The 27,349-nt window shown below is 38.9% G+C and overlaps 2 protein-coding genes across 20 annotated transcripts in view; one reads left to right on the top strand and one right to left on the bottom strand.

Annotated features, from left to right (window-relative positions):
* Positions 1-4,586: 4,586 nt before the first annotated feature.
* On the top strand, positions 4,587-19,102 carry alpk2 (alpha-kinase 2). 3 transcript variants are annotated; one of them, XM_058759149.1, is made up of 13 exons: positions 4,587-4,984; positions 6,540-6,657; positions 6,855-6,934; positions 8,297-10,398; positions 11,865-13,407; positions 14,145-14,298; positions 14,821-14,951; positions 15,878-15,916; positions 16,085-16,389; positions 16,472-16,560; positions 17,263-17,480; positions 17,624-17,672; positions 17,827-19,102. In XM_058759149.1, the coding sequence occupies exons 4-13, from the start codon at positions 8,329-8,331 to the stop codon at positions 18,026-18,028; spliced, it is 4,800 nt and encodes a 1,599-aa protein (XP_058615132.1). In that variant the 5' UTR covers positions 4,587-4,984; positions 6,540-6,657; positions 6,855-6,934; positions 8,297-8,328; the 3' UTR covers positions 18,029-19,102. The 3 variants fall into 3 exon arrangements, with proteins under 3 accessions (XP_058615132.1, XP_058615131.1, XP_058615133.1); XM_058759148.1 differs by lacking the exons at positions 4,587-4,984; positions 6,540-6,657 and having other exon boundaries at positions 6,720-6,934; XM_058759150.1 differs by lacking the exons at positions 4,587-4,984; positions 6,540-6,657 and having other exon boundaries at positions 6,721-6,934; positions 16,085-16,383.
* Positions 19,103-23,463: 4,361 nt separating this feature from the next.
* Positions 23,464-27,349, bottom strand: part of nedd4l (NEDD4 like E3 ubiquitin protein ligase) — a 79,833-nt gene continuing 75,947 nt past the window's right edge. For all 17 annotated transcript variants that reach the window (XM_058757333.1, XM_058757335.1, XM_058757336.1 and 14 more), the window contains 4 exons: positions 27,156-27,263; positions 25,815-25,911; positions 25,470-25,542; positions 23,464-25,280 (listed from right to left, as the gene is read on the bottom strand). In XM_058757333.1, the coding sequence (XP_058613316.1) occupies positions 25,178-25,280; positions 25,470-25,542; positions 25,815-25,911; positions 27,156-27,263 (381 nt within the window). In that variant the 3' untranslated portion in view covers positions 23,464-25,177. The remainder of the gene's footprint in view (positions 25,281-25,469; positions 25,543-25,814; positions 25,912-27,155; positions 27,264-27,349) is intronic.

Genomic DNA, 27,349 nt, shown 5'->3' with positions numbered 1-27,349 from the left:
TTGGGGTGCAGATGTTGACAAGCCAGCGTGTCACGACCAAATGCACCTCTCCTCCTCGTTACCTTAAGACCTCACTCTTCTTAAGAAGAGTAAGACTTAAGACCTCACTCTTCAACATCCGGGAGAGCCGCCATAAGTGCAAAGGTCCCCTCAGCCCGAGCCTTCTCTCTATAGTAATACTCACCATAATATATCAGCTGAAAGTCTTGGTGGTGAACGTTGGGACAGTGACTATTTCCCCATGGGGGAAAGGCACTACAGAGATCACATCCTACCCGATGGGGAGGTAACATGTGAAGATCCACCTATGGACTTAGAGGAAGTACCACATAGGGAAGATTCTGAGGTGGGCTCAGTGTAAGGGGAGAACTACCAAAACTCAGAGCCTGTTGACAGATTGAATGTCTGTCTAGGGGAACACTGAACCTCAGGGGTTACTCAGTGGAGAATACACACATGGGGCCGCAAGAGGAACCACTACATGTGGCGCACTAACCCAATACAAGAGTTCACTCGAGGGACCTTACCTCATAATGGGTTCTAATAGCAAGTTCCTCCACTGAACTTGCTAAGAAAAAGTGCTTATGTGATGGAAGGGTAGTCCAGAGTTCATGAAAGGAACCTGTGCTGGACTGAATAAGCGCATAACTACCCTGAGGGGAGTGGCGCTGGTATCAAGCTCTACACTCTGCTGGTCTCCTGTGTTCAGAACTCTCGGAAAAACTGGTTCCATTTGCAAATGATAAATCTAGCAAATGTAGTAGGTGTAGCCCAACCTGCAGCTCTACAGATATCTGCTAGAGAGGCCCCGTTTGCCAGGGCTGCTGATGCAGCCATGCCCCTGGTAGAGTAAGCCCTCACTCCCAGTGGGCAAGGTAAGCCTGATAGGCCGTCAGGATCGCATCCACAATCCAATGGGAGATCCTTTGTCTGGAGACAGCATTCCCCTTCTGCTGTCCTCCAAGCAGATAGAGAGCCATTGAGAAAGTCTGAAACTCTGAGTGCAACAGGTCGGGGTCCCCTTCTTGGAAAGGGATAGCTTGCAATGTCACCACCTGATCCCTGAAGGGAGTGGTGGGAACCTTGGGCACATATCCAGGCCGAGGTCTCAGGACAACGTGAGAGTCTGCCGGCGCGAACTCCAGGCATGATTTGTTAACGGAAAGGGCTTGAAGATCCCCCATCATCTTGACAGAAGTGAGTGCAGTCAGGAGGGGCGTCTTCATGGAGAGGGCACTGAGCTCGACTGACTGAAGGAGCTCAACGGATCTCTCTATAAGGCCTGTAAGACCACAGAAAGATCCCAAGAGGGAATGAGACATGGCCTCGGAGGGTTCAACCTCTGAGCGCCTCTGAGGAACCTAATAACCAGATCGTGCTTCCTCACTGATCTCCCTCCCACAGTGTCATGGTTAGCTGCGATCGCGGCCATGTACACCTTAAGTGTAGAAGCAGACAGGTGCCTGTCCAGGCCTCCTTGGAGGAAGGAGAGTACAGATCTGATGCCACCTCTCCGAGGGTCCTTCCCCTGGAAAGAACACCAATTCACGAAAACGCACCACTTTAGGTCGTGCAGCCGCCTCGTCGAGGTGGCTCTGGCCTGAGTAATGGTATTCACCAATGTTAGTGAGAAGGTCTCTGAGTTCCTCCTGGTCGCATCCAGGGACCAACATGAAGGTTCCAGAGATTCGGGCGCGGATGCCAAATTGTGCCCTTCCCATGAGAAAGGAGGTCCTTCTTCAGGGGAATTGGCCAGGGAGGAACTGATGCCATGAGCACGAGCTCCGAGAACCAGGTCCTGTTGGGCCAACAAGGGGCCACAAGCAGGAGCTGTTCTTCGTCCTCCCTGACTTTGCACATTTTCTGTGCAGTGAGGCTCACTGGGGGAAATGCATATTTGAGTAGACCCCTGGGCCAGCTGTGAGCCAGTGTATCCGTGCCGAGGGGAGCCTCAGTCAGGGAGTACCACGACTGGCAATGGGTCGATTCCGACAAGGCAACAGGTCTACCTGTGCCTGGCCAAACCAACTCCAAATCAGCTGAACCGTTTGGGGGTGAAGCCTCCACTTGTCCCTGAGCAAGACCTGTCGCGAGAGGAGATCCGCTACACGATTGAGGTCGCCTGGGATATGAGTGGCATGCAGAGACCTGAGTCTGTGCTGGCTCCAAAGTAAGAGATGGCGGGCGAGTTGTGACATGCAATGGGAGCGAACACCAGCCTGGTGGTTGATGTATGCAACCGTCACTGTGTTGTCCGTGCGGACCAACACATGCTTGCCTTGGATCAAGGGTCGAAACCTCCCCAAGGCCAAAAAGCACTGTCAACAACTCGAGGCAATTGGTATGCCAATACAGTCGAGGGCCTGTCCAGACCCCTGATGCTGCATGCTCGTTTCACACGGTGCCCCAGCCTATCTTGGAAGCATCTGTTGTAATAACAATGCGTCTGGACACCTGTTCTAAGGGCACTCCTGCTGTAGAAGAGAGATGTCCTCCCCAGGACTGAAGGTACGGCGACTCAACGGTGTGATGTTCACACGGTGTGAGCCGTGACGCCATGCCCATTTTGGAACTCTGGTTCGAAGCCAGTGCTGAAGTGGTCTCATATGCATCAGCCCCAGCGGCATGACTGCGGCTGAGGACGCCATATGCCCCAGGAGCCTCTGAAGATTTTGAGAGGAACCGCTGTTCTCTGCTTGAGAGCCCTCAAGCATTTCAGCACCGACTAAGCATGATCCTGAGAGGCGTGCAGTCATCGTAACCGAATCCACTCTGAGAAAAGAGATACTCTGCACAAGGGAGAGTTTTGCTCTTTTCCCAGCTGACCCGAAGTCCCAATCAGGCTAGGTGGTTGAGGACCATGTCCCCGTGTGCGCAAACCAATTCTCGCGAGTGAGCCAGGATCAGTCAGTCGTCCAGATAATTGAGAATGCAAATACCCACTTCCCTGAGAGGGGCAAGGGCAGCCTCTGCGATCTTTGTAAAGATGCGAGGAGACAGGGACAACCCATTCGGCAGCTCAACCGGAAGACACGACGCGTGCAAGAAACAAGAGGTCCGCAGGGATCCCTCGACGGAACTACTTTCGCTTCCACCTGCTCTCCCCCGATGCACATCGCTGCGGCCACATACCCGGAAGTAGAAGGACCGGAGCGGGAAGCAGTCGGGTGACTTGCGTTCTTTTAAAAAAAGACGAGTGTAACACGCCTATGGTCATGTCCTCACAAGCGGGCGCTGTTTCAGCGTGAGCATGACCCAACACTGAACACAGCACTCACGCTGGTCGTTTAGGAGAGATGTGAACCCGCACCAGAAGAACACGGACAGAAAGGTATGTTTGTCGACACACACAGTTCCGCCCGTGAAGCTCTTTTAGAAGAAATTTGCTCTTAAAGATCGCCACTGAAGCACCCAGAGGTACTCTCACGACACTTATCTATGTATGAGAGGGAGAAACCGCTGCCTGTGCCGTAGATCCAACGACGAGGAGATCAAGAGGTGAATGAGTGCTGCTTCTCACGAAGAGACGCTGCATCGCCTCCGAAAAACAGAGCGAGTGAGCAGCTGCTACGCTAGCCTATTTATACCCGGATATCCGGGTGTGACCAGCTATGCAAATTCTGCACACCCAATTTCAGTGGCCTTTTCTCAAAGATGTCAGAGGTGTTTGGGCTCCCAAGAGCGACCACTAGTGTCGTACACTCGACACAACGTCAAAGTGAATGACTGAAGGGGAACTATAGGCTTCTATATCTTACAAGTTTTTTAAAACCCTTCATATAAAGTTTGTCACATGTTTAGAACAAATTGTATTATGCACTTTACCCGCAGCAGCTCAGTCTGTGTCCTCCGCTATATTTTTCAGATGCGCTCATTTTAAACTGTAATGTTACATCGATATAAACGGTATTGCCTTGTATCGTATCGCTCATAAAGAATATATCGATATATCGAAAAAACTCGATATACTGCCCCGCCCTACAATTGAAGCAATCAAAATCAACAAAAGAGCAATGATACGCAAGTGCTATAACAAGTCTCAGTTCGCTTAATGCAGTACATATAGCAAGGTTTTTTTTAAATTATATAATAAAAAGAAAACTGATAGAATAGAAAAAGAATATAGCAAGCTAGAATTAGAGGTATTTTTACTTTTGGTAACTGTGTACTAAATAAAAAGAAAACAAATAGATAGAATACAAAAATATTAGAGAAGCTAGTGTTAGGTTTAATTTTTTTATTTATTTTTTAAAGAAAACAAGCAGTTTGTAAATTAATAGACTGCAAGTCTAAAAGGGGTGTTTTTTTTGTTTGTTTTTTTTTTAAAAGAAATGTTTTATTAATTAGAATATAACATTTGAATAGGTGTGTATGGCAGAACCCACAGTAAGTGCGTGCCAAGGTACCATGGTATTTCCATCTAATACCATCAGTATACCGTGGTGGTGCTATCTCAAAGTTTCCAAAATGGTACATAATGTACTGTATAAATTATGACATTCTATTTTAAAGTAACTGTGGAGACATCAAGGCCGAGTCTCCAAGAAACAAATTAGTACAAGACGTACATGTCCTCATATTAGTGTTTATGATTAAGAGTGTGTGTGGTTGCATAACTGTTTTGGGATCAAAGCGACACTTGGTATTTTATTAGTGTAAAATAACTGGGTGGATTCTTCACCTCAAGACATGACGTATGTGTCTTTCTGCCCTGTATCTGCCCAGCAACTGTTCAGACACATGCACACTCACACACAAAACATCAACATGGCTTGTTAAACACACAGGAATGGTCATGCTGTGTTGAAGACCTACAGCCTGTCCACACCTGTTCCTGTTTCCAACACAATGCTGTCACTGACCCGTTCATAAATATCAGTGTTATAAAATAATACTCCACACACACTGAATCATGTAACATTGTCTTTTTGTTTTTTTGCAGTGTCAAAACCTCAGATCAAGAGATGTTTCTCCTCGACTGAAGGTGAGCGGTAACGTCTCTGTGGAAAATGAGAATGTGTCAGTAATTTTAGTGATAACAATGTGAAATAAATATTTGTCAATAAATTTTTTTCTTCCTACTTAGAAAATAATAATAAAATAAATTAAAAAAAAATGAAAGAAAATGAAATACTGAACCCATTTTTTAACCTCATAAAAGCTGCACAGTATCTCAAATTATCTCTGTTTACTGGAAGATATGTTTTGTATAAAGTAATGGCACTCCTCTGCTTGACTGTGTATGAGAGGCGTCTGCTCAGATAACACATTTACAGGAATGTGTGTTTGTGTGTGTGTTGTAAGAGGTGTCCAGTGGAATCTAATGAGTGAGGCTCAATGGGAAAATAAGGTCACATCACTTGACCTGTCGATCTGAGAGAGAGAGTGTGTGTGTGTGTGTGTGTGTGTGTAAGTGTGATGTTCATGACTCGGTCTCAGGACACAGACTGGAGTCAGGGGTTTACATCCTCAGAGGTTTGCAGTAGGACACTGAAGGAGTGAAGACAGTATGTTCCCACATGGATAAATCATAAGGCAACGCATTCTGAAGACTGAAACCTCAGCGTGATTTTAACAGCCTGCAAAGCTTAAAGGTTTCTCGACCTGTGCCAACCCTAAGCTGGAGTATGTCAGTTAAATTTGTTACATCCAGAGACACACTTGTAAATTGAGGGAGAGATTAAACACGACAATGAAACCCTTTGATGAACTCAACTTTGGATTCAAAGGACCCATCATAACTTTTACTATTGAACCTCAATTTAAATCTCATTTTGCATGAAAATGTGCATTCAAATTTCGTCTGTTTGTAATCCATGCACCACATAACAACACTGGTGTTGAAAAGATCACCCAAAAATTGCAATGAACTTAATTTAAGTTTGCCTCCACTACTTTTTCCTGCATTTGCATCATTTTTAAGCTTGAAAACTCCTCATTCGGTCCTCATTCGTTGTAAGTGCATGGGCAAAAAGCATAATTTTAATTTGATTTATTGAAAACATGTTTTGTATTTCACTGGAGAACCTGATGGAGAGTAAATGAAGACAGAATGCTTGTGTTTGGATCATCTATTCCTTGAATAGCACAAAAAAATTATAAATATTAAGCATGCTGCTTGTTGACAGCTTCATGAATTCGGTGTTAAGACAGAGAGAGCAAGTTTCCATAACTGCGTGTTCCTCGAATCAAATGCACCTGTTTGGAAGGCCACCTCACATTACAGATGTGTGTGCGAGAGAGAACGAGTGTGTTTGAATAGATAGGAGGAAAAGGAGATGTATATTAGCTTGTCTAAGGAAAGAACGAAGCAATTCAGAGAACCTTGCAATCTTCTTCCTCTGCGTCAAAGCTTGTAGACCAGATCCTCCCTGTGGAGCTTTAAACATTTCTTATTTAAAATCCCTCTGTTTGTGTCTGTGAAACCAATGCAGGATAAACACTCGCCCATCAGCACCCCTGAGAGGCATTAAAATACCTTTCAATGTCAAATTCCCCTCCACTGTTCTGACAGTAATAATCTCATTCTGGCTTCGCAGATGAAAACACTTCAGAGATCTTATTCATGATGTTTGTCAACTCTTGATGATCGCAAGGCAGGCAAATATAGCCGTGAAGTGATAAATCGTCCGGCATGGCACATGTCTCTGCTATCAGGTAACCCACTTTGAACTAAGGGGGATGAGGACTAAAAATAACCCCTCTCCCCAAACCCCCAAGACCTGTCAGCTTTACGTGAACCTCATATTCTCCAGACCTACATCACCGTTGAGTATAATTGCCCATTTGGATTTAAAAAAAGGTACCTGCTTCATTGTCTGTGGATTTTTTTTCTGTTGGGACAAACCCCACAGGCATCTGATGCTGAGCTCTGGCTGCTTTAAGAGTGAGATCTTTGGATTTGGTCTCTCATGACAGATGTGTCCAAACTGAGGTAATGAGTCTGTCAAAGGTCGTCAGGTTTTATGGTTTTGGCTGCTAATTGTAATTGAAATTGTAAAAAATTCTGAAGCCAATTTTATTTATTTGAATGAGATGAATTTATGGTTTACCTTGACACTGTACTTATAATGGTAAAGTGACAAAAATGTATTTTTAAAGAATACTGTTTTCTTATTTAGTATTTTCTTATTTTATATTATTCTAACATGCATAGTATTTTACCATAAGCTGATTTAGGCTTTCTTTACTCTTTTTTTTTATTTTTTATTACAGTATCAAATTAACATTTTGAATTGTACAGCACACAACTTTTTTTTGCATGTTTGCATGCATATTGAAATCAGTTATTAGTTGGAGGCTGTGTATGTGAGTAATAACCTTATTTATTTATATCTTGCATTACGTCTCTTAAATTTATGACATCTTGCATCTGACTGAAGTGCGCGATGACAGTTTAAGAGAAGCTTAAGAAAATCGTGCGTGTAGGAAAAACAGGGTTGAGTCATATGCATCTGATAGCTTTGACGTAAGAATGACGTATGGAAATTACACACACACACATGGGCTGATACAAATCTAAGTGGAAACTCATTTGACCGATCACACAGTTTGTTTTCCAGTGTAGCTCAACACCTTTGGGCAACAATAGAGGTTGTTTGTTATGGAGAAACCTTGGATTGAATGCAATTATTTATATTTCTATAGTGCTGTCGAACGATTAATCGCATCCAAAATAAAAGTTTTTGTTTACATAATATATGTGTGTATACTGTGTATATATAAATACATTATGTATATATAAATACAAACACATGCATGCATATATTTAAGAAAAATATGTTATGTTTATATATTAAATATATTTATATATAATATTAAATATATTTATATATAATATAATATATATATATATATATATATATATATATATATATATATAAATGTAAATATTTTCAAAATATATACATTATGTATTTGAAATAAAATATCATACATATTATTATATAATATATAAAACCTATAATACAATCATTATTAAATAAATAATACAATATTTAAAGTTTAATCTTAAATTTATCTTGTTCAAAAATATTTAGATATTTTTATAAAAATGCATAGGGATCACAATATAGTGGCATAATTTTGCATATGCTGTCTTACAAACCATACTGTGGTTATACAATGGTGTACTGACAGTATCAGATGAAAGTTATTAAAAAGAATGGCATGTTACCAATTCTGAAAGCCACGGTACTTTTTTCTTGCTTTTTTAAATGATCTATAGCTCTCGTTTTCTATGCATCTAATTGTTTCTTGTTTTCTTTTTTCTCTTCTTCGGTTTCCTCTCTTGCAGTGACGTGTGTGCAGTGATCCAGAGAGAGGGAGATGACAGCTGAGCGGGTTGACATGGCCACCCCAGACAATCTGCTGTTCCTGGACAAAGATGCTGTCAACTCTTCCTTCGCTTCACCGCCCATAGAGCAAAATGAGCCCACTCGTGCCATGGACATCCAGACAGATGACAGCTTTAGTTCAGTCCCTGATCCAGACTCAGGAAGCTCAGGATTAATGCCAGTTCTGTGCCAGGATGGGAGCATTGAGATCCATAATACAAACATTAAAAGGGAAAATGAGAGTGGTTTAGTCTTAACACAGCCCCTGGATCACACTGCAATGATAGAAATGACAAAAAATCATCCAAATGATGATAAAAGTGATAACTGCGATACTGCTGCTGTAATGGAGACTGACAGTATCACAAACAGTACTAACATCCCTAATCTAATTCACCTATTGGACAGAAATCAAAATGACAAACATGGTAACTCAAACACTAAAGAGGATCCAAATGATGCTCATGGCACTTTAATGAGTCCATTATTAACAGAAAACAACAGACAAGAAGAAATGAGTCAAAACGCCATTTTAAACCAATATGCCTCCTTTCAGAGCATTGGACTTGATGTTAACACAATGGCTAATGATGAAGATCCCTTGGTAAATACTGTGTCTAATGTAATGAATTGTGCAAGCAATGAGTCTGATGCAACTTCTTCTGAAACCCTCATCCAGACTTGCCAGGAAACATCTGAAAGTGTTGATGTTGCATTGGAAGCAGCGACTGCCCATGAAGCTCATCCAGAAATACATGACATTGCAGAGGACTTGACATGTTGTGGCTTCACAACCTCTCAGATACACAAGTCAGAAGATCCGAAGACTGGCGTTCATCTATCTTTGGCTGATTTGCATAAAGCAGACACTCTAAGCATCTTAAATCATGCCTCTGAAGTATTAGATTTTTGGGGGTTGAACATAAATGTCTTGGAAACAGCTGACTGTAACGACAGTGAGATCATTCAGACTGTAAATCAAGACTTGGCCTCCTCAAATGTTTTGGAGTTTTGCACCGACGCTTTAACCCAAATGGTTCCAAATCTTCTACAGGATTCAGAACTTGATGTAACGGAATCAGAATCCAACAGAACTGAAGATTCCATGCTTGATAGAACAATTGAAACAAAATTCCCATTGGACGTCAGTAGGGTGCAACCATTGTCAACTGAAACAACAGATAATTCAAAGTCACTTTTCCACCAATCCATGCTTAAAACCTCACAAATTGGTGAAAAACATGAGAAAGATCTCTCGCAAGTGATCCCTTGCCCAACACCTGTCATAAATAGAGATTTAGGTAAATGTTCTGAGATCGATGGTGCTTGCTTAAAGTTCACAAGAACGGAACGTGATGTTGAGCCTGGTAGCGAGTTGTGGCTGGACGCTCGCCAGTTCTTGGCAGGTGAAGAGGATGAGAGTGCTATTTTTGACAAGTGGGGTCGTTCGTCTTCTCCCAGCCCCACCACGGCCCATCCAGACAAAACAAAAGCCTCGGATTACTCCAGGAGAGAGAACATTTCAACTGACCACTGCACTGAAGACTGGGACCTGAGGTTTCCACCTGTTGAGAGGTGGTCGTCCTCAGACAGCTGGGCTAGTGCACTTTCAGACTGGTTCCAGGCAGTTAACACCTATTCAGAAGACTCTTTCACCAGCGCTAACACTTTGAGCACTGGTTCTAAGCACGGTATGGCAATCCAAGACAACATTTTAGAGCAAAGGACTAGTCCTGATAATGCAGACATCACTGGGCAGACATGCCTGAACCTTTTAGAACCAGAACCAGGTCAAGTCTTGAGTAGAGGACTAGTTGAGTCTGATAACACTAATGGAACTCTTTTTAAACAAGCTGATAAAGATGGACTTCCTTCTCATTCAGACTCAGACAGACAGGACAATACAACTATGGAAAACAACATGAGTTTGTTGGAGAGGTCTGAATCCGATAAACCAGATGCAGCCATGCATATGCTTAATGCATCAAAATCTCCTGCAAATGAGGCCAGTGCCAAACTTTATGGAACTCGGCAAATCCCTGGAGAGCTTCGGAATACAAAGGTGAGATGACTAGCACATTTTAAATACAGTTAGCACAGGCAGACATACTGTAGACGCCAGTTTTGACTGAGTTTTCTTTAGATCTTCCGCAGTTTGCATTGAGAGATTTGCATTTTAGGGTTTTCAGTTTAAACTAAAGGTTAGTTTTGCTTAACTGTACTGAAGCAACCACATTGTGAAAGCAAATTTTAAAACCTGAGTCTGAATGTAACTGCCACACTGTTTCACATTAGTACCCAAAAAAGTACTTTGGTGGAGCCATAGTTCAGTGACGGGATGATCATGCATAAACATGATATTAAATGCTTACTGTTTTCACATACCGTGGTATTTATATATAGGTACTGTAGTGCAAAGAATGCAAAGGTTCAGTTTCAAAAACATGGCATTACTATGGTAACATGTCCAACAAAACATGCCAGTACCATGGTATTTTTTGATACTGTTATATTAGTGACCATTTCCATTATGTAAAATCTTCCACATATTATTGTAATGGAACGAGATCTTAAATAGCCTGTAACCTTTAACATTTCCTATAATAGGTCTTGCATGTGTGGAGCACTTTCATTATGACTTTCATTATTTATTATGATACTCTGTGTGCTGGAAGAGCCAAGTCATTCCACACAAAAATATCACTTCATAATGTACACACATACTCAATCTCTCTTTCTTCCTCACACACACACACTAAACATTGCTTAAACTAAACATATACCTATGTGTGAATTACAATTTTCTGCATGTAAAGAAATATTATTTTGTTTATTTATTTATTGTTTTTAATTTTTTAATTTGTTTTTTTCCACTATTTTCTACTCATGTTCTTCTATAGCCATTTTTGACAAACTCATTACCAAAGTATGGCTCAAATGCACTCACTAACACTTAAACATTCACCACCCTCCTCATACGTACATGACAGACAGCTGTGGCTGCTGAGGAAATGTGAGGTGCGGAGAAAAATACTGATAAACAGAAATGCAAACTAATTATAGAGGGTGGTGGATGATAATAGACCAAAGAGCAAAAGAGGAACTGGAGAGGCAGTGGGTGAGGGGCACGAGCACAGCTGAGGGCTGAAATACGACCCCTGCTCACAAACACAGTGTCATACTGTACAACAGTTTCTCCAATCCCAAAGACCCCTGAGACAGCGGGAGAGCTGTGATTGGTTCACTTACGTTACACAGCGACTGTGATCACTATAATAGAGATGATCCCTTCCATTGCTAGCCACATGTGGCTATAGACTGCAGCTTAAAAGCATAATGATTTTTGCATTAGGCGGACCTTCGCCTCTGTGAGGTATGTAAACAAACAGCTAAATGTAGTTTGGATGAGAATAGGCCTAAATTGACTTGTCAAATGATACAAATGCTTCAATTCCTATGCTGTCTGCCTCTGATTTCTTCTGTCTTCTCCGTGACATTTAATGTTTTTTCTGTGTTTCTGTGTTTCAGTCGGAAGGAAATGCACTGGTGGAGGTGACCGGAGACAAAGTTTCCCAACTCAGGTTGGTCTTCGAGGAGGAACGTCAAAGCAGTTTTACTTCTCAAAGGATCTCGGCGTACACCAGCGACAAGAATTTAACTGACTGTGTGAGCGGCGAGGAGCAGCGTCGCGGCTCCGATGTTGCTCTCCACACATGTCCCTCTCAATCGAACAGTCACGTGTCTTCTGAGGCGGGACGTGCTGAAGGAAATGAAACTTTTGTGCATTTTAACACTGAGGAGTGCATCGTGAAGCCAAAAGAGGAGGAAAGAAATACATTTCCACAGTTTATTATGCCGTTTGCTCCACTGAATACTGGAAATACTTTCCTCCATAGTAGTTTATTGAAAAGTCCACAGGATGGTCTAGATCTTCCACCTAAAGGGATTATTAATGAGATACATCTTAAGAGTGATCAAAAATCAGTCAGTAGTGACAATTCTTCTGAAAATCGCTTTCATACATGTCCTGACCAGTCTTTATCTTCATCCAGTGGAGATTTAGACGATCCTTCCATCAAGTGCACTAGGAGAAAAGCCGAGTACAGTGATACCCTTGACATCAGCAAAGAGATTTCTAAGTTCATTTTACTCACAGGGCAGCGTTTTATGGTGTCTGAAGACAAACATGTTGCATATGTCACTCTAGACTTGGAAGAACCCAGTTTAAATAATTTCTCATTGTCAAACTGTGAGGAACGACCCAAAACAGACAATATGCCTCACAAGACTTCCAAAACTTCCTCAGATGGTAAAACACACTCTAAACATAAGGAGAAACCAGCTGAGAAGCAGCAACACGGGATTCAAACATCAAAAAAGCAAGATCTTCAGCCCCCATCCCAGATTAAAGAGGGATTCAATTCAGAAGGAGATGGTTGTCAAGATCGTCCAGTTACTGTCATCGAAACCATCGTCGTCACAGAGAAGATTGCTCCTAAAATTCAAGGGAAGAAGAAAAAGAAGCACGTGCAACACGGGACACCAAAACCCGAAAATGATCCACCGAGTGACATAGGGAGAAGAAGCGCTCAGAGGAGCATGAGTGGCAAGCCCGAGAACCTTGACGTGAAGGTAGCATCAAATGGTCTGGATAAACCAGCTTCTCATTTTCCTACCAAAGTGGACATTACTAACAAAGATAGCACTCAGAAAGTCATGTCAGTGAGACCCAAAGTAGACCCCAGTGGGAGTTTTGGTGCCAAGTTGGGCCCTGGAAGCGTACATGCCACTCAGAAAGCCACCTCTATAAAACTCAAAGTAGATGCCAGTAAAGCAGCCAAGATTGAAAATAAGACATGCACCTCTGATTCTCAGAGCTCATGTTTACCCAGCATGCTGAATGACGACATTAAGCGCAGGCGAATCGCAGACGACCTGTCTGGAGCAGTTCCAATAAGGACGAGGCCACAGCTGCCTGCAATTTTCCGTCAAGCAAGAAAAGATGGAGAAGATGCGACCCGGAGAGCTTACAGTGAAGTTGTCAAGCAGAAGACTCCAATCCCCAAAGAAGGTTCTCCAACCCTGTTCTACTTAGAAGTTAGAAGTCAGTCCATTAGGGGGTGTCCAATTCTGCTCCCTGAGGCCCAATGGTGTGCAGAGTTTAGCTTTAACCTGCCAAAAACTCACTTGTCTGGAAGTTCTGTAGGCCTTGATTATCTGGTTCAGGTGTGTTTGATTAGGACCCAAGCTAAACTCTGCAGTATAATGGCCTTCAGGAACAGGATTGGACACCCCTGCGCAGGAACAATTTCCTGAGTCAGAAATGTCAGAATCATCCAACTTAACCAAGTCTGATGTGGTTTGCTGGTCTCAGCTTATCTCCTATCTAGTTAATGTGGTTTTAGCTGGTTTGCCAATTGGTTAAATGACCATAAATCTGGGAGCTTGGCCACCTTAGGGAGACCAGCTAATCACCTTAGGTTGATTCAAGTTGTTTTTTGGGGTGGAATGCAATGGAATCAGGTGCCGGTAGCATTAACTGCTTAGAATAGTCTTAAAAAGTTAGCCATCTATTGTTTTGTTTTTCTTTACGACTGGTCATAACTTTTTTAAGTCAGTTATAAAAAGGGAGAACGGTCTGATTTGAATCCAAAAAGAAAGTCTGATTACCTCTTGGGTAACTGCTAGTTGGTTAAACTGGTTCTTAAGGCAGTCTTAAGTCTTATGTTTATGCAACTGGCTTCAGGTTATGAAATAAATCTATGCAAAAAGGCCTATAAATTATGCATTTTTATGTTTTTGTTATAGTTGTGGTTCCTCGTGTAGTCTCAGAGATCCAGGCTGACCCAGTCCCTGCTGACCCCCAGAACATCTTGCTTTGGTGCAAGTTCAGTCCCGTCCCACCTGATCCCACCATTAAGTGGACTAAAGAGGGAACAGTGCTGTCAGAGATAAACAAAGTGTAAGAAAACCCTCTTTTCCTATCAGCCCCTGCTTCACCTTATCAACCTACATTATCGTCTGACTCTGGTCCAAAATTAAGTTTACAAATGGAATTATTTAACTGAGATGACCACATTTCTGAAGGTCATCATTATAATGTAGCTCTTTTACCACTTGGTGGCACTCTGTTCTTGTCCAAATCTGCTGTAAATTTTGGCAGAGACCTGACTGAACATCAGCGCTCTGGTGATTCAGCCACGACTTGGAGTGGGAGCAAAATGAACCTTTTACATAATAGTGTGATTCATTCCTACTAAATGCTGACTGTGCCTCAGACAATCTCAAACAGGCCTCTGCAGTCCAGAATGGTTCTTTTGAGATGTTTTGTAAGCTGGAATTGAAGTTTAACTGCAGGATTCAGAAATGAGCATCTGGTCTGCATAGACCACTGTATTTAGTCTCTAGGACCCTTTGTCCAGATGTGTGAAGAATTATTGATTCACTATAAATGTTCAGTTAAATGTTTTTCTGTTTTCTGTAGAGAGAAGGATGACGGGCGCTTTGCTTTGACCATCCTAAAGGCTTGCAGTAAAGATTTAGGGCTGTACAAATGCAGCCTGAATGCTGCCAACATTTCTGTTTCGACCTCAGAGTACCATCTCACGTCTGAGGGTAAGACATGGAGGGCTGCTTTCCCAGACTAATGATTAAAGAGGCTATAAATTACTATTTTAATTTGCTGATGTGCTCCATGACTAAGCAGAAAGTTAAAGCAGGAACTCATGCTCTGAAGTTTCAGCGGGGTGAATGAGGTAATAGTCTTAAAGTAAGCCAGATAAAGACTTCTCCTGCGTCCAAAATGGCTAATTAAGTACATTAACGGTTGATTAAGTACATTAAGTATGCAAGTATGCAGTATGAATACAATCCATACATAATACACTGCCTTTAAAAAGTGTTAGGACAGTAAGATTTTTGGAAATGAAATAATACTTTTATCCAGCATGGATGCATTAAAATGATCAAAAGTGACAGTAAAGACATTTGCAATGTTAGAAAAGATTCCTATTTCAAATAAATACTGCTCTTTTATACTTTCTATTCATCAAAGACTGCTAGAAAATGTATCGGTTTCCACAGAAATGTTAAGCAGCACACCTGTACTTAATTTATGGGTTGCATTTACTTGATCAAAAATTAAATAGGTGTTTTCTTATTTATTACTCCAGTCTTTTGATCCTTCAGAAATCATTCTAATATGCCGATTTGCTGCTTGTCTTGTCATATAATCTTGAAAACTGCTTATTTTTTTGTGGAAGGCATGAATAGAAAGCTCAAAAGAACAGCATTTATTTGAAATAGAAATCTTTGTGTACCATATTTACTGTCACTTTTGATCAATTTAATGCATCTTTTCTGAATAAAAAGCATTAATTTCTTTTCAAAAACCTTACTGACCCCAAACTTTTGAATAGAAATAAACCTGTTCTGAATTTTAGTGTCAAATTTGTACAATTTGTGTCTGAGAAACCATTCCTCACTTTGTAAATCTGCATATTACACTCATTGACTCAACTGTGTAAAATTTTTCATTCCAGTGCTTATGGAACTAGTCATTCCGAGTCATGATCAGCCAGGTAAACCGACCTTTCATTTCATGGTCTCTCTGCTGTTCCTATGGGTAGCTAAAATAGTATGAAAAGTATTTCTTTTACTGAAATCTGACAGGTGTATATGTTTTAATGAGTTGTGAGTGTGATCGGTTAGTTTTACAACACTTCTCATCCTATTTATCTATCTCCCAGCTGAGCCCAGGGTGGTGGACGGCAATGAGGAGAACATCCAGTGCAGCCCGCTTCTCTTTAAGGAAGATTTTCTCTCAGATCAGTACTTTGGAGAGAATCAACCAGCGAGCATCGTGACTGAAAAGGTCCACTTCGGTGAAGGAATGCATCGCAAGGCTTTCAGGACCACTCTTAGAGAAGGCAAACTGCCGAGCTTCAACCGCGGCCATCCCTGCGTCCTGAAAGTACACAACGCCATCAGCTATGGGACCAAAAATAATGAGGAACTTGTCCAGAAGAACTACAGCCTGGCTGTGGAGGTGAGAGTGAGTGTCTCCAGAGAGATGTTTAATTAAGGAATTAGCTTAAGGAGATTTGGGACTGATTGGTTTTTTATTTTTTAACCAGGAATGTCATGTGCAGAATACCGCCAGGGAATATATTAAAGCGTACAATAGTGTGGCCAAGTCTGCAGAATCATTTGGAGAGGTGCCAGAGTAAGTATAACAACTCAAACACTTGTGAAGTGTAAAAGGCAATAGGAAACTTGTACATAGAGATCGTTTCATTATATCACTCAATTAGGTATCCAAAAAGTTTCCAAAAGTTTTACTTAATAAGTAAACTTTGATCGTTTAGAATTTGACACTTCTGAACTTAAGGGTTAGCAGAGATTTCTAATTAAAGTAACGTACTTTAGTGATATTTTGAAATATTATTTTAATTTAAAACAAGTGTTTTTTATTTGATTGTATTTTAAAATGTAATTTATTTCTGTGATGCAAAGCTGAATTTTATATTGAAAACTACATTTTATATTGCTTTCTTCAGTCTAGTCAGAAACTATTTCATGCCAATGATATTTTAAAGGTTATTAACATGCTTGAAATAGAAATATTAAATATTTTATATATATATATATATATATATATATATATATATATATATATATATATATAATTTATTTATAATATACAAATATATATATTTGTAACAATGTAACGGTCTTTATTGTCACTTTTGATCAATTGAATGCATCCTTGCTGAATGAAAGTATTTAAAAAAAAATTAAATAAAGAATAATTTTTTGAAAGCTAACATTTGAATTTTAGTGTACATTTCATAATCTAGGACACTTTTTTTTCATTTTTTTTTTTCATTATTTGTATTAATTCATTAAATTGTCCTTAAATTCCCAGAATCATCCCTATTTATCTAGTGCACCGGCCATCTAACAACGTCCCTTACGCCACGCTGGAGGAGGAGCTGCTGGGAGATTTTGTGAAGTACTCTGTGAAGGACGGGAAGGAGATCAACCTGATGCGCAGAGACTCTGAGGCGGGACAGAAATGCTGCGCCTTCCAGCACTGGGTCTATACACAGACCGACGGCAACCTGCTGGTCACCGATATGCAGGGTAAATAATCTACAGTACTTCCATTTTACCATATATACTACACATCATGACATTAACAGGGACAAGAAGAATGTAGATTCAAATCCTGCAAAGAGCGAAGCATACAGTTTTTTAGCATCACAAATTTTCTCTTTTATGTCCAGGTGTGGGTATGAAACTGACAGATGTTGGGATTGCCACCTGTAAAAAAGGGTAAATTCAGATTTAAAAACATCACAAATTTATCACCCCCCCCCCAACAAAAATTACATTTTAATGTATTTAAATATATATAAGGTACATATAAATCTTTCCAATAAAAACTGTGTAGTTATGAAAGCAGTAATATAGATTTTTATGATTGCAGCTATAAGGGGTTCAGAGGAAACTGTGCCACGTCCTTCATTGATCAGTTCAAGGCTCTACATCAGTGTAACAGGTACTGTGAGCTTCTGGGCCTGACGTCTCTTCAGCCCAAGCCCAAACGGCCCGTCGGCCCACCAAAGCCAAAAACACAACCCGCGCCAAAGAAAAAAACCTTCGGCCCCGTTCTGAACGCCAGATCCTGATCGCACAGAAACTCTGAACGTCTGCTTTTCTTGCTCAGGGACAAATGTGTTTCTGAGATGTTTCTTTAAATGTAAGATGACATTCATCTGTAAGGACAGTAGGGAGGTTAATTCTTTCTTGGGAGCTCGTTTGTGCTACTTTAAATGAGCTCATTAATGGTTTTTATTTACTTTTTTAAAGGGTGAGTCGACTGACAATTGATGTAATATTTTTTGTTTAAACCAAAGAAATATCATCTGTAGTGTTTTGTCCCGATTGTGCCTGTGGTGCTGCCATCTGATTCTTTATTATTAGCCTACTGGCACTTCTGAATAACAACAACTTCGTGTTATTATGATTGTTTGTTATAATATGTGCAATAAGTACTGAGTTTATCAAACTGCTAAATCTTAAATAGATATTTATTTTATGGGTGAGATTAATGTACTGTACAGCAGTAGAAGATTGTTAGATTTGAATGTAACTGCTAGAATTTAATATTTGAAGCTTCTCGTTTTCATTGTTAAAATACTTTATTTTCACACACATTTTTATGAAGAGTTTAGTATTTAATTTTTCTTGGATTTAGGATTTTTTAAAGTTCATCTACACTGTTTCTGGGAAGGAAGGATGAGGTGGTAAATCTGATACTATGGAAAAGTTTGTACACTTGCCCTAGTAAACAGCTGTTGATTCGCCTCAGTAAGAATGACAATCCTCCACCTTCACGTTTCTATCATCCTTCCAAAGTCAAATGACTTATTGCCTCATTGCTATATATATAAGCACACACGTTTGAAACGGAGTATTTGACATGTTAATGAACTGCACAAATCAATCGCCTGAAATTAAAAACTGTGATGTTACTGTTGCTACTTTCTGCCAATCTAGATAGTCTTATATATTAGTAGTCTTAGTGAATGTCAAAGTCAAAGGTTATCAGATTCTTGGCTTGACTGAAGCACAGTAGTCTTGTATTGGCTTTGAATGAGCTCCTCTGAATGGTATATTGTGTATTAATAAGTATATATATTTTATATTGTCTGGGCTTTATTTTAATCACAAACTTAAAATAAATTGCTTGAATAATTTCATTACTTGTTTTATAAATGTTTACACACGCAGATATATACATATATTACATTTAACAATAATTTAATAAATTATACAATTTATTAAAAATAATTTATATTATAAAATTACATTTCATTTCGCTTTTTACAGTCTAGGGAGAAATCAGACAAAAAAGGAAAAATTATATACTTAATATATACTTTAATATACATGTTAATACTATAGTATAAACATACTATATGTAAAAATATGTAAATATGAGTTTATATATTTACTTTTCTTAATATTTAAGCTTTAAAATTTGTTTTCAATTTTTTTACTTATATCAAACAAAATTTATATATATATAAAAAAAAAGTTAAAAATGCCAAAATTTAAGTAAAATTTTAAATGAAAACAACAGATATAAAGCCAATCTAAACTATTAATAAAACTACAACATTACTTTAATGATACTAACATAGCACTGCTTTGCTCTGTACTGCTTTTGATCAATTTAATGCATCCTTGCTGAATTTCAAATAACTCTTGACCCATTAAAACACTTCAAGAGACTGGCAAGTTTTCTTTCTTTTTTTATTGTGAAGATACGATACTAATACTGAACAAAATATGAAGAAAGTGTGTCACATGACATGCATACTGTCTGGCAACTGGGTCAGTATACACATATAGCAGACATGATCAGTTACATCTATTTTCGGCAGATGCCAAATTATCAGCTTTGTTGCGCGCGCGCACTCATACATATTCATTTAAAGACACAAGTGTGTTTCATATTCCCACAATAGAATCCATAATCGTCATCATGTGTTTCTCTGTGCTGATTGGCTGAGGAGGTCTCACCGTGGCTATTTAGTGTGATAATGGCGTTTGACAACAGAGGATACAAACACCATTGTCACACTCCACAGCTCAGGAGGACGACAGGAGAGCTTTAGTGTACACGTTTATTAACATCAGTTTGTTAGGCTTATTTTTTCCACCTATGATAACTGAACTTTTCCCTCAGAATGAAGCTATGAACAGAAACTTAACGTAAATGAACAAATGTCACCCCGTTTTCGCCCTTGTCTTTGGTCCAGCAGCTGGCTCTCGCGCTGGTCATGCGCAAATGTTATCGATTCTCGTCTCGTGTTTACATGTCCGTCAGTGGAGTGGATGGCGACGGGAACCGTGCAGATGGTCTCCTCTAAATGATCAGCAAACTTCAACAGAGGGTTCTTCCATTAATGAGCTCAAATATATTTTAGTGAAAATAACAAAAAGCAACCTAGACCACAGCTATACATGTTAGTTCAGATAAATGCTTTAGTTGTCACTCAATTTAACATGACTGCTATGTCATTAATATATTTACATACTTCATGACGCTTATCAGTAATATTTAAATGTGGTAGCCTACTTTTTAATGTAGTACCTTAATATAGGTCAGGCTTAATTATATACACCACTGCTCAAAAGCTTGGGGTCAGTAAGAGTTTTTTGTGTTTTGTTTATTCCTGTGATGCAAAGATGAATTTACCGCCTCATTACTCCAGTCTTCAGTGTCACATGATCCTTCAGAAATCATTTTAAGATGTTGATTTGATGCTCAAGAAACATTTCTGATTATGTTGAAAACAGTTGTTCTACTTGATATTTCATGGAAACCATGATACTTTTACAACAATGAATAATTAAAACAATTAATATTTTATTTCAGTTAGCTGCCAAGGCAACATTTATTTTTCATTTAGTTTAACTTGTACTAAAATAGCTAAAACAAAAATGAATAAAACAGTATAGACTTTAAAAACCTAAAAATGTACTAATAAAAGTTTTAACTCGTATAAAAAAATAAAAACAGAAAATATACAAATATACAAATGAATTCAAAATATTAATAAAGCTATAACAGTATTTCAATGATACCACAGTGGGACTGCTTTACTGTCAAGAACTATTGTAATTTTCTTGAGTCCAAAATAGTTTTTGACATAGGCCTATATCCATTCTCAAGTCTTTTTTGTTGTTGTTTTGAACAAGTTAACTTACCACATGCCCTGTTCGGTAAAGATGTCCGATCCACATGACCCTCCACGCTGTAGAAATACTGAGAGCACTGAAAAAGAAACACTTCACAAAACACTCATTTGTGTAAAACACAATATCCTTTATAATACACTCACACTCTCCCAGAGATCCACAGTCTGCAAGAAAATGAGAAACAAGTCCAGTCTCTGTCATGACTGGTCATTCTGCTCTCCTTTAACCTCCATATATGTACCTAGAGGGGGTTTAGTCAAACAGTTTTGTGATAAGCTTAGAGAAGTATTGATCAGCCGTGACGTGGGGACGAGGTCACTAACCCAAAACCTGGGAGTGCTTCAGAAAAAAAAAAACCTTTAAAAGCACTATTTCCTCTTAACACACTACAGTTTTAATGAACCTATGACACCTGCAACCATGAGAATCCTTATTGAGACGCTTGAGAGATATAAATAGAGGTCAGACCACCCAAAATGCCTCTTTATAACCATATTTTAATCACCGATTCCACGTTTAGTGTTTTAAAAGCCCAGATATTTCAGAAGCGTGAAAAGATCCCCAATGTACTGAAACGACAGGCCAGTTTAAAGTTTATTCCATTTCACAAATCGCTCACATAATCATACCTAATTTCCAACAATTTTTTTTAACTGTTGACAAACAGTGTAGTGAATGGGTTTCCGCTGCTGCAGCTCATTCTGTGAATCCCGGCTCTGATGTGATGTTGGTTTGGCGTTGGACTTGTTTGTGATTGCAGAAAGAGAGCTCTTGATAAAGTGTACAGGCCGCTTTTATTTGCTTGTCCTTGGATCTGATAGCCGTCCGATTGCATGTGTGAATGAACGGAGTTTCCTTCACCGTTCAGCAGAGCCTCGTGCCATGTGTTCAGCAACAAAAATGTAAAACTGACCAGAAATGATTGACAATCAAATTGTGCTACAGCAACTGCCTGGGAAACAAATATATAAACGTTTTTGAAATGCCAGCATATAAAAATATAGTGCATATTATTAATCATCATTTTGTAATGGGAATAATATAAGAAAATTAAAAAGTTTAATAATATGCTGTTACTATTGTAACAAATGTATAATAACATTTTATTGCTGCACATTAAAATGACTTATAATTTACATAATATATATTACATAAAATAATTCACAAACAGAATTTATATTCCTAATATTAAATAAAGTGCAATCTGCCATTTTCAAAGTTTTTATAATTATGCTGAATTATTTTAACTTCCTATTCAACAAGGAATCATGTTTTTTTCCTATAACATTTAACAGCACAGCTGTTTTCAATATTGATTATAATTATGAAATATTTCTTGAGCATCAAATCAGCATATTAGAATGATTTCTGAAGGATCATGTGACACTGAAGACAGGAGAAATTATGCTGAAAATTCAGTTTTACATAACAGAAATAAATTACAACTTCAAATAAATTCAAATATAAAACCGTTATTTTAAGTTGAAATAATATTTCACAATATTACTGTTTTTGCTGGATTTTTGATCAAATCAATGCAGCATTGATAAGCATAAAAGACTTTCAAAAACTTTTTTTTTTTTAATCTTACCATGTGTGTATGTGTATGTGTATATATATATATATATATATATATATATATATATATATATATATATATATATATATATATATATATATATATATATATATATATATATATATATATATATATATATATATATATATATATATATATATATATATATATATATATAACTACAAATGCATGTATAATATATCATGCAACAATTTTTATAACTTAAAAGAATATTTAAGATATATTTATGATTATTTCAAGATTTTATAGATGTAGGCTTGCAATATTTAAGCACGAGAGCAGAAAATCAACACAGCAGAGAAGTCAACACAGCCTTGAAGAACTAGATTACAAAGAGGGTTGCCAGATTTGACCCGTTTAGCTGTACCTGCAGCGTTGAAACAGGTCAAATCAACAGAACATGTAAAATTGCATAGCTGTAAAAAGAAAACCCCCACAATAAAGCAAAATGCTGTCCTCCTGTTTGCTTGGTCTTTGACTTCGGACAATCCAGTAAATGACAAAACACACTTTATCTCAACCTCCCAACCTTCAGCTTAAACTGAAACCTAGAACGGATATGCATTTACAAACCCAACTCACAACAGTTACAGAAGTAGAAATTCCATGAATGTGTTTACCTTGAAATCAATCAATCCAAACCCATCCGATACCATTTGAAGTCTCATTTAGTTGATTTCCTGTCATTTGTTCTAGTGTCAACTAACCAAACATGGAGACTTTTCCGATAAATCAGTGAAACACCACCACACCTAAATTCCATTTATCAGTTTATTTCGAACGAAGTTATACGAATCGCAAGGTCTTGTGGTGAGCAGGAACCAGACAGTAAATGTTCCTCATCAATAAAAAAAGAACTGCCCCTACAAAAGAGGAAGGGTAATTTATAACAATAACAATAATCATAATATTATCACAAACCTACAGAGCCACAGCGGCCCGAAAAGTGTGAGTGGGGAGGCGTACAGATAAAAGACTGGAAAAGAAAATAGAAAAAGAACCAGTCTGAAGTCTGACTCCAGGTGAAGCTCGTTCCCACAGAGCTGATCCGGATTCACACTGACGAAGCAGACTGACTCCAGATCAGCTGTAGGGCCGAGCTGTGATCTGATATGTTAGCAGCAGGCCGATTATAAACAAGAGATATTGCACCAAGGAACCGAGTGCTTTTAAAAGAACAAAATAGATAATCACATTCAAGTTCACCAAAAACCCCAAAAAAACAGGTGACATGACCCTAGTGTGTGATCAATAAAGTGCCCTTTTAGGTACAGTGGTGTTAGAAGAAACCAAGAAACAGAAAGAAAGAAAGAAAGAAAGAAAGTTTACGTCCTGAAAGTCTACGAGACTTGCAGTGTTGAATCACAGCGCTTTTAAGATAGCTTCACTCTGTGTCGCTCTTTAATACTTCAAACAGATTTAACACGTACAGTAGAAGTCCAATCTCGTCTTTCCCCCAAAACAAACTCATTTACAGCATTATGAACAGGTGTAATCATAATAAAGATAAGAACAATACTTATTACAATTGAAGAAAACCCTCTCCGACAAACTCATGTCCGATGCATGTCGACGTTTTCCATCTTTGCTCTCAACCAAGAAGGAGAATAGCTTTATAATTACTACGTAATCATATTGAAACACAAGATACATGTTCATGCCAGTTTTCATAGCAATACAATAATCATGTTGATCATTTTTTTTTTTTTTCTTTTTTTTTACCCACAATGATATGGATATTGAATTGAATATAGCCAGGCCACTGATGCATTTCCGATAACGTTGTTTAAAATAGTAAACCACATTGTTGGTACAAATATCTGTTTACTCTGTAAGAATGATAATAACAGCGATAATAATAAACTATTAAAAACAATTCCCGTTGCTTCTTGGCGTTGCAAAAGAAGATAAAAAAATAATCCTCGACGAAGAAAGGAAGGAAGGAAGGATGGGGAAACTTGGCGTACTTTGCGGGATAAGGGAGGATGAGGATGAGGATGTGTCCTTCATCCTGGCTGTGATTCCTAAGGTAATCTGGTGTTAGTAAGACCTGATAAGAGAGTTACCTCTTCACTGAACTTATATTATGTTTATGTTTGTGGTGGTATATCAAGGCCACGCCCACTCTGAGGCCACACCCAAATACTTCTTATTTACTTATCAATATAAAAGTCGCCACGGCCTCAGAGATGGATTTTGAAATAAAACGTGTTAGGAGAGAGCATGATTTGTGGGATACTGCAGGGCTGTTTGGCATCAAAACGGGTTCACAGCCAATGTCGTTCCAGCTAGACAGATTACATGCATATACCGTGCGGACATCACACACCTGCGACTGCTGGGATCTGGCTGTACAATGGCAACTCGAGAGTGTGTATATGCGAGTATAGACGTGTATGCGAGTGTGTTGTACATGTCTTTGCTCGTCGGTTGCGTTAGGAGATCGCATGGATATAAAGGGATTTCTTTAGTCGACGCCCTCAAAGCCTTGGGCGTTTTCCACCGCCATCAGAAGCTTCTCTCGCAGGTCTTCAAATGACTCGTACGTCGGGAGGTCCAGACGATTAAAGCTGCGTGGGAAGAAAACAACGGAATCATTGAGATAAACTAAAGTTGTTTTTAAATTAAAAGAGAGTGACATCATTTCAGAATATCGCCAAAAAAACAATAAAATAAAATAATCCCTTCAATGGGAGATGAAGGGAAAATATATAGATGTGTTTGAGTAAATAAAGCGGTCGAATCCCTCTAGGTCTTACCAGGTGTGAGCACGAGGGAGTTTGTCAGGTGTCCCCCACTGCTCGATAGTAAACAACTGCGGCCCATTGGAACCTGCAACAGATCACATGACTCGTCAAGGACCAATCAGGAATGGAGTCAATTCATTATATAGGTCTCAAAGGTTAGAAATGCTAAGATCTGAAAACAGAGGAAGCTGCTACAAACAACATCTTATTCTTGTCAAGAGAAATGATACTATAATTGTACTACAATGCCAGTGACATTTTCTGAAACACAAACATGCATTTACAAAATAACACACACATATATATGTATTATACAGCATTATATTACATTATAAGGCACAGCAGAGCATTATTTACCATAGAGTTCAGCAAAGCCGTTCATTGGCACTCTGGATGTTCCAGTGACGAACTGCAAAAGTCTGATCCGCTTTTCGGCATCCATTAACAACACAGCCTGAGTTAAGATGTAGAGAGACATAGTTAATACCAATAACTTTCATCCCTTTATACTAGCAGTAAGGAAAACATTTTCCAGAGAAAATGTTCTCAAAACAACCATGTCAGGGAACCAATGTAATTTTTCTCTTGAAATAAATACATTTAGAATTCCATTCAAATAATCATCAGTAGAAAACCTCCACTTGAAGCTTTTCTAGTTATTGTGCCAGTAATCACCTTAATTGCTAACAATGATTCATATTCTATATCTAAATCTATTAAAATTTGCTTAATTCTTTATTTTTTTTTTTTTTTGGGTGTTTAGCATTTCCATCATATTTTTATGGGGGAACAGGATCAGAAAATGCCACAAGCTGGACTTAAACCGGCACTGCTTTATGCTGAGCGCATGTTAGAGCCAGGGATCAAAGACTGGCCAGTAAACCCCTGCTAGCAGATGCCATAACTACACCATTATGGGGGGAATCATCTTTCTCCATGGACTGTTATTCAAAAATTAGTTTACCAGCTCAGCAACTGCGGTTGAAATAAAAATGAATAGGTCTATAGCTGTTACGAACATCCTTGGATGTACAGCTCTGACCCGATAGGTTTACTTCACAACTGAAGAAAGTTGTGCCTAATTTCACAAACAAATTTGAAACCAGTTTTCAAATGTGACACATTTGCTGTATTTATGTACTGGAGAGTAAATCTGTGTGTATTTACCTGTGTGTGTGTAGAAAGAGTAAGTCTGGCTCCAGGCTACTGATAAGAAGTTCCTAATGTGCGCCGTGACTCTTTCATCAGAGTAAACACTCGATGAGCCTCACATCAAACAGACTTTGATCGCTAACTGCCCGCAGTGCACATGGCATGGGGTCAGACACACTCATGCATACAAAAGTTTGGACACACTTAACTGAATTAGTTTCTCATGATCTTTAAAATCTTTTGATCTAAAGGTTTGTTTAAATGCCTGAAATTAATTTTGAAGAAAAATATGCATTCATGACATTCTATTTTTTTTTTAATGCATTAGTTTCAGGAGATCATTCCAGGATGCACCCATGAAGTTAAAATAAACATAAGACTGTTTTGATTTTTTTTTGTATTCAGTCACTAGCATCTGTAATATTTCATAGTTCATATGGTTCTACTACTGCTATAAATGTAAAAAAAAATATATAGTAATAATAATGAATAAGTGTGTCCAAACTTTTTGCACACAAAACACACAGGCTATGTACTTCTCCATACCTTCCAGAACCACTGGATCACAGGGTGATTAGGACAGTAGCCGTTCTTATAGACGGTGTGCTGCCTCCAGTCATTGACGTCCACGTCACCCAGACCACACATCAGCAGCTGGAGACAGAGAATACAGCACAATAAACACACTGTAACACACAGACCAACACTCAACTTCAAAAAAGCATTATATATATATATAA

The sequence above is a fragment of the Onychostoma macrolepis genome, chromosome 21, assembly GCF_012432095.1.
Source record: "Onychostoma macrolepis isolate SWU-2019 chromosome 21, ASM1243209v1, whole genome shotgun sequence".
Lineage (NCBI taxonomy): Eukaryota > Metazoa > Chordata > Actinopteri > Cypriniformes > Cyprinidae > Onychostoma > Onychostoma macrolepis.
Note: the sequence above shows the minus strand (reverse complement) of the source record. Positions and strands in the feature narration are given on the sequence as shown.